Raw genomic sequence first — 12,750 nt, 5'->3', positions numbered from 1 at the left:
TCTGCCTTCCTACCTTAGACTAGAGATGGCAGCAGCAATATGTCTAAACACACAAAGAAAGTACTGTATTTAAAATACCCAGATTATCATAGCAATTAAACCACACTGCAAACTCAGTCAGAAACTAAACTATCAGGAATGTATTTGCTTCTTACCAGTCATTTTGGAGGATCCTTAAATTATATAGTAATGCGGATTGTTTTACGCTTTGCTTTTAAACAGGGCAGAAAAGCTCCAGTTGCTTAACCACAGGCCTGTGACAGCAGTTGAAATCCAGCTGGTGAGTAACAATGCTCCTGCCTGTTCAAAGCTTAAACGAAAGCAGCTTTAACCTTGAAGATCAATTGAATAATTACTTTCTCATGGTCAGTGATTGAATGTATCCCTTTATGCACATCTTTACATTCACGGTTTCAAATCCCCTCAGCTTCCTCTCTGAGGATACTTCCTCAGAGAATTGCCCATCTTTCTCTCAGCCAGATTCTCCACCTCTGTTTGCTCCAGTCTCACATAGTGAAAATGCCCCACGTAGTCATTAAAGGTTAGTTACAGTATCACGACTAAGAATACATTTAACCTGAGTCTTCTTGCTGCTGCTCCCTAATCAAGTACTTCACGTTTTGACAGCTGTGATGACATGGTTGTTTTGGTGGCAGGGTTTTATGGTATCGTGAAACTAAACATGCTGAAAGTGAGTGAGTAATCACTGATACGGAATTTTGCGCAGTGGTGCAGGATGAGAAATGGATATAAACAGACTTTCTGATGTGAAGTAGCTGTTATCAGTCTGTTAAGCATAAAAAGAGGGATTGTCGCTAAGTAGAAATAGATGGTTATACTCTCTGAAGTATCTCCTTAGGAATACAAAATCCTGTGGTAATAAAGGGATTATTATAATAAGGATATTCTTTTAATAAAGTTCTCTTACATTAAGCACATCTGTTTACAATCTTATCCTGAAACCAAACTATGTAGTAACGGGATCATATTTTGCTGCAAAAAAAAGGGAAGGATTAAAGAGGTACCAGTAGGACTATTTATCTTTCATAGCCAAGGAGCAGACAGTGTAATGCTGAAGGCATCTCATAAAAGAATGCTTCTAGCTGAGGAATTAATACTGTGTTTTGTGATTGATGAGATCAGTGTCAATCATCAGCCCAACCAAGAGCATTAAGGCTTTGTGAGTTTTGCTTAGGAAGTTATTTATAAGCGATGGTGTAGAGCCTGTCTCATACCTTTATTAGCTTCATGGGCTTAGGCACAGATTTATTGTATTCCCTAGGCCATATATGGTCTGGTTTTCCGTCCTTTAAATGCAGTAATTTTTTGCTGTTTTCAAGGGACTGTGTGGTTTTGTCTGTCTTTCTCCCTTGTTAACCTACCTAGTTCCTCATTATCTTACCTATCCATAAAATATTGAAAATAGTCTTGCTCCTGTGTCATGTTTGAAGTCCAGGAGGCGAGTATAAGGAACTTGGGCCTTTATATTAGAAGTCAGATTTCCTCAGAGTGTGTACTTTCAATATTCCAAGGTTTGTAATGTCAAAGTTAGGTAAAACTCATTGCTAAAACTTACAGAATAGAGGTACAAGATTTGAGTTCAGTATCAGTCCATTATTGGTACATAACCCTTCTCTAATGATCAAAAGCAACTTGTGAAAAATGTAATATTCATACATTTGGGGACTAGCCCGAGTTTGTATAATCATGGAAGTATCGGGGATGCAGTTACTTCTGTTCCGTTGCCATACCCCTGTAATTCTCAGGGCAAGTTTCTCCAAAACTAGTATTACAGTAAACTAGGTTGACTGGATTGTTAACACTGTGCTAAATTAGACCTCCCCAAAATTGCAGTACACTTACTCTTTCATCAAAGCACATCAAAGAGCTTTTGAGCTCAATAACTGCTAGGAAACTGCAGGCCATCTTTGTTAGTGAAATACAGAGACTGGAGCAATAGCAAGGAAATAATTTTGCTGTTCAATTGCTGTCCTGAGTCATTTTGGAGTTTGGTGAGGGCAGGGGAAAGAGAGTGTAGCACTGCAGCATCTTTGAACACAGAAAACCTCTGTCTTCTCTCATCATCTTTGAGTGTAAAATAATGCAGAGCCACAGAGGCTACCAGCGTTTTCTTCTTTGATGTCAGTGGGGAGAAGATTACCCATAGCCAGATTTTGTGCAGGCAAGTCAATTCACTGCAGTCGATGGATGAGAGACAACCTACAGAGAAGTAAATTCTAGGTCTAAAATTGCCTTGTTTCTCTTTTCATTGAACTTGCCCCTGCCACTCAAAAGCTTTAAGTCACTCCTGGAATTGATGATGAAAACTTTTGACCGCTTCATGTAATGCAGGCAAGTCAATCTTATTTTTTAAAAAGCCAGCTTTAAACAAAATGCCAAGCAAGTCATATCTCTGTCTCTCACTTGCTCAAATAGTTTTGATGTCTCCATTTTTTATTCAGCGCTGCCTGTCTGTGGAATGCAGTCAGATTTACCTGATAGGCTTTTAGCAGCTGATGTGGGAGGACAGTCCCATTTACTACTCCTTGTTGCTTTTTTGCCTTTCCAGCTTTTTGGTTCTTTACTTTTCCTCTGTAAAATCCCCTGTCTTTAGTAGTATGCAAACAATAAATCAATTTTGATAAAATTATACTTAAGCTAAAAGGCAAATTTGTGTTGTGATCTTTTGATCTCCAGTGCTTTTGTAAGTCTCAATGCATAAATTGCTGTATTGTTCATATTTGTCTTTTCTGGACTGTGTGCCAGGATTTATTTGCAAACAACAATAGCAACAAAAGGAGCATGAAATTCTAATTCATATCCCACAGGGTAAAACACTGTACACACTGCAGCTATCTTGACCTCCTGTTTTAATCTTTAACATATGTTCTTCCTGGCTTGGTAATTCACAAAGGAAGAAAAAAAAGACAGTGATGTTGATCTAAGCATGACAGTGGTCCAGCTTTATTTCATGCTGAACCATGATGGGTTTGAAGATTAAGTATCATCCTTTCTAATTAACAAATTGCTCTACATTTTTCTTTCTGACTGGAAAAGTAGATTTTAATTCTGTGCTTTTTAAAACTAGATTTCCCTCTCAGAGAGCTTTGTACCTTGTGATGTGTGCTCTGCATAACCAGCCTGGCAGATTATCTTTTATTGTTGAATAGAAAATAATAATATAAAGTGTTCTTCTGGAAAACAGAAGATGTTAGAGGATTAAACATTTTATTTTCTCAGCAATATATTTTGATTCCCACTTTGCATACTTGGTTAATGATCTCTGAGGGACATTAATCCAGTCATTCAGTCTTTTATTCCTTTTTTTAATGCGTTTTTTTTTCTTTTAGCGTGTTGGTGGTGAACAAATTACTGCTCCAAGGAGGAAGTAGTAGTCATTTTCTCATGAAATATGTACCTCCTACACTGGAGGTACATTATGTGCTTGATAGCTTTGGAAGTGATCAGAACCCCTCTTCCTTTTTTACTGCAGTTTACTGATGATTTTTTTTTAAATAGAATTCTTAGCTTATTATTCAAACAAACAATAGCTTTTAACCCACAAATTGTTCTGACACTGAGGTTTGTTACCCATCAAATATTACTTGAGACAGTTTCTCAGTTCTTTCAGAACTTTTTATGGTTCTTCAAGTGTGTCTTTATTCTCTAACCTTTTCGGTGTATTGTCATGTCTCAGGAGTATAAATGAAATAACCATTAGCACTGAAAGCTTAAAAGAAGCACAGGGAGGGTGATGAAGTCTCTTATACTTGCTTTTACTTTGGTAAGCAGAGTAGATAAGGTATGGTTATAATTAGGGGAAGCACATGCTTAAAATGTTTGTCCTTGTTTGACCGAGTAAAAAAAAAAAAAAACAAGTGTGTGTGTGTGTATATATAGATATATGTAATGTGTCTGTGTTCGTATTTTGTGCTTACATGTATACATGGCACTATGGGTATACAGATTTGCATGCTTATTTTATGAGTAAACAATTCCAAGGATTAAAATATCTTGATAGCCAGGCTAGCTGTTATTTTCAGATTTACCTTCTCAATAAATAAAAACTTTTAAAACTTCTGAAAATAACATCCTGTCATCGGCAACTTTTAGTGTGACTTACTGCTTAATGTAATTCTGCTATTACGTTCCGATTTGGTAATTATGGTTGTTTTGTTCCTCTGAGAAATTGATACATAGCACTCAATTAAAAAAAAAAGCTACTGTTACAATGTGCAGCTGGGACAGGCTGCACGGCAGCACAATATTCCACATACACATTTGTTTAATAAGCCCAGCTCTGGTTCCCAGCAGCGGTTACGTTACTGAGCGAGGCATCTGCCAGTGTTTAATTCTGCAGTTGGCAAGAGACTTGTCTTTTCCTTCTCTTGTAGCGAGGTTCAGTGGTGGATGTTGGATGCACGTTTCATTTTGCTGTGATAGGAAGCCCGTGCAGAGATGTATCTGGAGAGGCAGAACAGAATTGGCACCCTTTTCTTGACATACTCTGCATTCAGTAAATGCTTGCCTAACTTTAAGCTTAAAGTCCAGTCAGGCTAGTTGTACCTCTTGACTACTTCAAATTCAGTCACTGCATAAGCTGTGGCTTAACAGCAGTAGGTACAAGGTGCTTAAACAGGTGAAAAATTGGTTATTAGACTTCTAAATAAAGGTGGCATTGCTTTCAGAGGTGAGCAGTACAGTAGCTTCAGCTGCCTTCTGAATATTTTGTATATATTCCAGAGTTCTGAAGATCTGTTTTTATCGATACATTTATCAATAAAATAAGAAGGAACTCTAGGCACTCAGGCTTGGAAGATATACATTAGCTGCAAGGGGAAACATGCCTCCTTTTTTTAGCTGTAAGAATTTTATACCAATTAAGTTACCAAGTAAAGTTTTCCTGCTTCCTTCCTTGAGTCCTTCTTTGGTCACCCTGTAGATGATATCATTTAAGAGCATTAGCTGGAGGGGGGAATGAAATGTGAAAACTGCTTCCTGTATGCGTGTGGTGCAATGAGAATTAAAAAACTGTTACTGATTGGAGTGAAATCAAAGTTGATATTGAGGCCTGACTTGACTGAATTGGATCTTGGCCACAGAGTTGCACTTCATAGAAAATACATACTGTATGTATGTATGAATGACATTGATAATAACGTTTGCTACACAACCACTGCCATTATTTTGGTATAGTATAAATGCTGAAAAGCAGTAATGATTGGGGAATTATTTATTGCAAGAAGCAGCAGAGCTGCCACGGTTCACTGCCTTCCTCTTGTGTTCATTTCAAAAAAATCCTTGTTCTCAGCCCCGAGAAGGAGACAACCTTCATGTTGCTGCACATCAGGGTGCTTTTTATCTATCAATCGTGTTCCTGCAGCATTGTCCAATTCTGTTACTTGCACAAACACCTGAATATTGAAAATGCACAGTTCAGGGGAGTGATGGTGCCCTATGCTTTGCACGTGGCATCATCTGTGAAGGTAATCTGTTTCCATTCGGGGTGTGTGGCACTGCCAACACAAACATCTGATGTCATACATTTATTAAAAACATTTGCATTTTTGTTTTCCTTAGTATAAACTTCACATTCCTGACTGCTTATGGCTTGAATCTCTTGCTGGGGCAGTTTCAGGCAGTTGCAAGTTAGAGGTTAGTAAGGCTTTTTGGTAGATATTTTTTCATATATTGGTAAAATTCTTGCTGGAAAAGTAGGTACTTGAATACAATTGTTTCTTTTTGCCTTTTAGGCTTTTTTTTTTTTTTTACACATAATTTCTCTTCTGAACATCATAACGTTATTTCTTAGCAATATAAGTAGCAAAGGTATTTTTGTCTTATAGCTGTAAATCAGAAGATTGTGCGAATATCTGTTGAATCTAAAATAAACCTCTGAGTGACCTTCTGTTTCCCTTTATCTGTTTTCCTGGAGGACAGTTTCATTTGCCTCTATGTGCTCTCAGTGCTTAATTTTTGAATTTTTCCTTTTGTCACGCTGCTTTGCTGCTTCCTAATTGCTTATATTTTCATAAATCGCTCCTCAGGCTTTTTAACCCGAAGAGTGAAAAAAATTGATTTTTATAGCTTATGCTTTTGATCCTTAGAGCTCTTGAATAGTATCATAGCTAAATAGTGCTGAAGCATCAACTTCAGTATTAAACTGTCCGTCCTGCCAAATGCAGATTTTTGTCTATCAGTGGTTCCTGCTGTGAGAGCTGGGAGTAAGGATGCGTGGCTCCGAGGCACTGAGAGGTGAGCCCTTGATGAATTTGCTACACATTTTAAGTAATTACCACTTTCCTCTGGCAGAGACTATGGATCTGTCAACAGAAGGGAGTTTGGAGCTGCCTTACCCACTCCTCAGTGCTGTTTCCAGCATCTTTCTTTAAAGATGCTTTTCTCAACACTCTAATGAGACATCAGTTAAGCATCTGAAACATGAGAGGCTATTTTCTTTCATCAACTTTCTGGTAAAGTGTGATTTCTTAAACTGCCAGAGCAATCACCAGAGCTCATCTGTCAATGTCCTCGGCCGTATCTGCAGTTTGTCAGTCTTGCAGCCTTCTGTGTTCAGCCAGTACAAATGACATCAACCTGATTGTTCATACTGGGAGTTGGGGCATTACTCATTTGGCACTGGGAAGTGCGTAAGAAGCCGTGATGAGACACTTGCCTAAGTATATTCTGCCTTAAACGCAGAAGTCGAGAAGAGTTGATGCTGGTCTAGAAATGGCTGTCTATTATCTGTTTAAGTTCTGATCAAATCCTTGCGTTTAACTCTGGCTACCTGAAGGAAGCACCTGAAGGAGAAAACACTTGGAGAAGAGAGGGAAAGGAGATGTGTAGGGAGGGATAAAATTTAAATGGGGAAGAAGGATGGACCTTATGTGATGCAATAAATCAAATGTACACCAGGCAAGGTGCCATTTTTCTGAAGATCAGAAAGCAGTGGGATGGTAACGAATGCAGGAGACATCGGCCACTAAGAGATAAATCACTCTGCCTTAAGTGATATTGCCTGTCCAAAGGATGTGGGCTTTTTCTTTGTACGGTTCCTGCTGCGATGGCGCTGTCACCTTTAAAGTTCAATGTAACAGTAATTAATAACACTATAATCCAGTCCAAAAACCAGGCTGATAATCCTCTACAGGACTTAATAGCATAGGTCATCTGAAGAGTAACGGCTTTGTCAGCAGTATCAGCAACAAAGAGTGTGTGTATGTGCTGCAACATACATTATTGTATAATGTTGATGCCCCAAGGTGTGCTCGTCGAGCTGCTGATCCCCTCTGAAACGCAGCCCAGCAGACAATTATCCGATACCACTTCAGTAGCTGCAGCAGTTGCTTACACAGAAGGGTAATGTTAGGAGGGTTTTTAGTATATTTTAACTCACAGCGTATCGTATAGCAGCTGGCAGTAATGAGAGCCAGGGCTGTTTTTCAAACCAGGATCCTACAGTAGTTCTTGAACTAACTGTACTTGGAAAGCTGCTCCCCAGAGAATTCCATCCTTTGATCGGGAGAGTCCCCAGGTCATTTGCAAATGGATATTCACTGTCTGCCTTTTGCTACATGAGCGGATTCTAGCGTGCTCGCCTTCCTCTCGTCAAGGATCTGAGGGTAATGGCTGATGAAAGATGATCAGATTGTGCAAAGAGGGCTCACAGGACATTGAAGAAATAAAACGTTAATTGAATATACCACTCTGCTTTTTAGAAGGCAAGATGCATCTGAATAGCTGACAATTTATGGCAAGAACTGATTAAACCTGCGTTGACTTGGAACCATAATTAATATAAATCACTGCTCTTCAAAGGACATTCTAAAGGACTTTGTATAAAAAAGAAAATCTCAAGCTCCGCAATCCTAATTGGTTTCATTTGCGTTTGAAGAGTTCTTTTGGCTTGCTTTTCCAGTCCTCTCACAAGCTTTTCCTTTTAACAGCTGCCTATAAATTAGGGTAGTTGTTTTTACTGGTAGCAGTGATATAAGAGTTCCCACAGCTCCGCAGTGAGAGTAGGTCCCTAATTAATCTTACAGAATTTTATTGTTGGTTTGTGACAGCATGTTTTGTGTTGCTCGGAGCTTTTACATCCCTTTATATTCAGGAATCTCACAATCTAAGCAAATTCCAATAAAGTATAGCTGCTGTAGGATTAGGTGGTTTCTTTTATGGCCTGATTACTTACAGCCTAGGTGCTGGATAAGATACCAAGGTTCGGTAACCACTCTTAGGTTATCTCATTTCTGTTCTCACATGAAAGCACAGGCAGGAACTTAGGGAAACGGGGCTGGAAGGTAGGTCTGCACGTGAGCTAAATGAGAAGCCTGGCTCAGGATACGGATGTGTAGGCTGAGAGAGGCTTTAGGAGAAACCCGTGAGGAAAGCCTCATCTGAGCATGGTCTTCTCCTTGTAAAGAGAGCAGGGTCTCATTATGGAGTGCCAATTGTAGTGGTTAACAATGGAGCTCTTCTTTCTTTTTTAAAATACTGTAAGAGTTCCACTTTGTAAAATGCTCTTGTAACGAGCTCAGACAATGTCTTGCATCCATTGAGAATAGCATTTCCCAATTAGTTCAGTCCTTCTGTTTGGAGCTGAGGAAGGAAGTATGGATTTAATGATTACAATAGGTGGGTTTTTTTGACCTGCAGATGGTAGAAGAAAGCGAGGAAAGGCTGACAGAAGAGCAGATTGAGTCACTTCTCCAGACGGTCACCAGTATTCTTCCAGGGGATTCAGAAGAACAACAGAGAGACTCGGCAATGGCAACCGAAGACAAAGGTGACCGAGCGTAGGAGGCATCTAGACCAAAGCTGGCAACAATTTTACCAGAAGAGAATCAACTAATACTTTTCTTTTTTTTACTTGATACCAGTTTAATCTTGTATTGGACATCATTGTAAAATATATTACAATTTTTATTGCTTGGAGGTGATGAGGGAACCAATTGTTTACAAGAAAGCATGGAAAAGGACACCATTGTGTTGGCATTTTGTCATAAACAGGAATGGTAGTAAGTGGGTTTGTAATGTAGCAGTCTGAAAATTTATGGGGCACAGAATCTGAAGCTTTTGTATTTTTTCCATTACCCATGTAACAGCTGTACATTTGAATAGGCTTATATACAGCTGGCAATGTTTTCATTATCACAGCAGTACTATAATTATAATTGCTTTCATATGCTTTTGAATTGCCCAACTGGTTTTCAGAATACGGTCTACAATACAAAGCCAACTTTTGGGAGCTGTTTGTGAAAAGGGCTGTTTTCAGTGAGCAGAACATAGAGCGATGCACAAGAACTGCTTGGTATCTGGCCAGAGGCTCTCAAGTAGGCTGTTGGCATCACGGAAGCGAGAGGATGTGTTGGTAGGGTATCTGTTCTCAGGGACGTCTGACAGTCCGTGCTCAATAAAAGAGAGATCCAGGTCACCAGCTAAAACAACATATTGCCACTGAAATCAGCTGGGTTGCACCGGTTTATAGCAGTTGAGACTCTGGACTCAAATGTTAAGGCTCTTAGTAATACCAACAGAACATTTAGGTGTATATTTTCCCTTTGAATGTTTGTTTCGATATTTATCTATAGCCAAGTCACAGTCTTGTGAACCTGCTGTCGACCATGGAATAAACGAATGAGTCAACACTGAATAATCTGTTTTAGAAGAGTGAGGATCCGTCCTGGTTGAAGCAGAGTTTTTTGTGTACTGAGCTTTTTTCTGATTAAAGATTTCAGGATCGAGTATTTAACGTTGAAAGCATTGATGATTATAATAAATCTTTTGTATATGTACACACACAGTAAGTCATGAGTTACACATGGTGCTGGTTTTATACTGTGACTGCAGACCATTCTTTTGTAATTATTATGATATACTGGAAATAGAAATAAAGTTTGAAGTACATCCTGGGAATTTTGTGGTTTATAGAAAAGAAGTAAGACCTTGAATCAGAATCTGTGACTTTTTCCCCACTTCTGTCATGGTTTTATTTTGGTTTTTATGCAAAGAATTTACACATTCTGACCTTTAGCTGGGCCATATATGAAAGGGAGTGATAACTTCCAGTGTCTGGGGGTTATATGATATGCATTTCCGTGATATTTTAAGCTTCTTTGATGTTTGGAGAGGAAAGGAAATTATTGGAAAATGTATTTTTTTATCTCTTAAATGTAATTTATCTTCCATTAAACGTGTTCCAAGGCGGAAGACTAAAGGTACGTTTTGACCGGGTAAGTATAGTATTAGGGGGGAGAAGTCCTTGGTGGTTTTTGTGATAGGTCACTATATATTTTCTCTCTAAATGGGCAACAAAACAAAAGAGATGAGTAGAGCATATCATGCAACGATGTAAAATTAATGTTAAAATTAGCATTTTTACTCTTAGCAGTCACTGGTGTTGTTTGACATGCTGTGGCCTTGGGCTGCAAGTGTTTACATTTTTATTTGTTGTCTTTTTCTAAAATTAAGATATTGAAGTGTGTTCTAAACTTACAAAAAACAGATGGAAATAGATGGCACGTATCCTTAGCCAGCAGGAATATTTTAACAGATCTCTGAAGTTGTGTGTTCCGTCTTGGGAATTGGTTTGTTATCACAGTGGATTTTTGCCAACATCCATGTTGTCATCTGTTGTGTGTGTACTGTAACAGATACAAGAACCCCTTCACTTGCTATTTTATTTAACCTTTTTATCAAAATCCATTCCAGATGGATACATCTATTAAACTTGTGCAAATGGCTTGTTCGGTCTCCATTAAGATACATAAACTATGATTTCCCTAAAAATGCAATACCAAGTAATATTTGAAGGGACCTGGGATTTCGACATCTGCATTACATTGAGAAATCATTTTTAAATCTCCTGTCTGTGCTCTCTGAGGGTGTAAGTACAGGTGAGGAATTGCTCTGGCTCCGAGAGCAGGCTTCTCCTTGTGGGGTTTGCTCTCGGATGTGTTCTTTGGAAACCCGAGTCTCAGAAATGGTTTATGGAAAGCTAATTTCATCTTGCTTATCTGATACTATTTTGCCAGCATCCTATGTATTATGTAAAAGATCTGCCTGTCTTCCAACGCTGCTTTCTGTTTTTTTAACTAATCAGGTACCTAACACAGAAAATGTGCTCTGCTTGTCCTTTTGAGGGAGACAAGATGGCATGAAGAGGGTGACCCTGTACAAGAAACAGTTGTGAGTACTGGGCACTTAAAAGCTTGGTCCATAATTTTGAGAAGAAAAGGGCAGAGAACTCGGCACTTTCTGAATATTTAGAAGCGCGTATTATTTTTAGCTTTCCCATTTCTTGTTTGTTCCTCTCTTTTATTTTGTCTCACGTATGTGGGTTTTGGCAGCTCTGGTTGTGGTAGCTCTTGTGCTCTGGGAGAAAGGGGGAACGAGGTGCCAGAATTTAGGTGAGGTTTCAGGCTCTTTGTGAGGTGTCGCAGCTTCTCGTCTCGTAAACTGAAGTCCAAGAAGGACGGCTGTTTGACAGTCCTCACTGGAGAAGGTTTATTAGCAAGAAGCTTTGTTTTATGGGAGGAGGAGGAGCTGCTGCTCTTACCTGGCTGTGCTTTGGTGCAGGGAAAGGGAAACAGGTACTTTAGGAACTGAGATGTCCACAGGGAATTTTGTAGAAGATGCAGGAAATCCCTACAGATGAGCTGAGCAGCTTCGGTGGTGGTCACACCGTGTTTGTAAGGCTGTTGCCCACCACTGGGAATTTGACAAGCTCTGCTTTTCTTATGGGGAGCAAATGTGTTATGTTTGTCTGTATTTGTGTGGTGCATTTACCAGCTAAAGGTGTGTAGTCTTAATTAGAAAAAGCAAACCCAAAACTCCAAAAGCTTGGCGTTTTGGTTGTCTTCTGAAGCGTGTCTTTGAACAACTTTGTAGTAGTACATGGAAATGGCATTCAAGCCTGATGTGTTGGTGTGCTGGAAGTTTAAAAAACATCTATGGAGTGTCTTGAAGTTTAAAAGCGTTAATACAAATGTTTTTTAAAAAGGTCCTGTTGATACTAGTGCTGTACAGAACTTTTTACTTAAATCTCTACTGGTCATAATCGAGTTACTGCTTTTGAAGTCACCCAAACTGGGCTGATCTAAACCAGTTGAGAATCATGCCCTAAAACAATTAACTGGTCACTAATGATACGGCGTCAGGGGTGAGTGTCTGCAGCTGCTGTAATCCTAGCAGACCACTGATAGGTGAAGAATAAGCAAACTGGCATACCTGAAATGCAAAAAAAGTCAAGAGATGTGACTGGAACACAGCGGAGTTGCTGCAGAGCGACGTCAGTGCGTGCCCTGGGCAAATTCCAGCTGGTTCCAGTGCTGCTGTGGAGGTTGTGCTGGGAGGGAGTGGGATGAGCTCCAGGCTGTCTGATTTGTAACTTGCTCTTCATCCTGTTGGGAATGGGATGAGTTTCTCCCAGCTGGTAGGGAAGGGGGCAGAGCTGGCTTGAGCAGGGGGGTTGGACTTGGTGATCTCCAGAGCTCCCGTTCCACCTTGGTGTTTCTGTCATTCCAAGTCCCTCCCTCCCACTGTGGACTCAGGATGTCTCTGTTTCCTCACCTGGTGAGAGGCAAAAGCAGCTCCCGTTGAGCTGAGACAGCAGGCTGGGGGTTTCTCCCTTGTCTCCTTTTCCCTTCGTGCCTGGGGCAGCCCGACCCCTTTGCCAGTGGGTGCTGGGGGCTCTGGCCCAGCCCAGATACCTTATTTCTGGGAGGTTGACAGAGAAGGGGACAGTCT

The 12,750-nt window shown here is 39.8% G+C and overlaps 1 protein-coding gene across 4 annotated transcripts in view; it reads left to right on the top strand.

The window, feature by feature from the left end:
• Positions 1-9,916, top strand: part of CRCP (CGRP receptor component) — a 40,033-nt gene extending 30,117 nt beyond the window's left edge. For all 4 annotated transcript variants that reach the window (XM_014953106.1, XM_014953105.1, XM_014953107.1 and 1 more), the window contains 2 exons: positions 223-280; positions 8,659-9,916. In XM_014953106.1, the coding sequence (XP_014808592.1) occupies positions 223-280; positions 8,659-8,802 (202 nt within the window). In that variant the 3' untranslated portion in view covers positions 8,803-9,916. The remainder of the gene's footprint in view (positions 1-222; positions 281-8,658) is intronic.
• Positions 9,917-12,750: the final 2,834 nt, after the last annotated feature.

The sequence above is a fragment of the Calidris pugnax genome, unplaced genomic scaffold, assembly GCF_001431845.1.
Source record: "Calidris pugnax isolate Ruff unplaced genomic scaffold, ASM143184v1 scaffold133, whole genome shotgun sequence".
NCBI classification, from domain to species: domain Eukaryota; kingdom Metazoa; phylum Chordata; class Aves; order Charadriiformes; family Scolopacidae; genus Calidris; species Calidris pugnax.
Note: the sequence above shows the minus strand (reverse complement) of the source record. Positions and strands in the feature narration are given on the sequence as shown.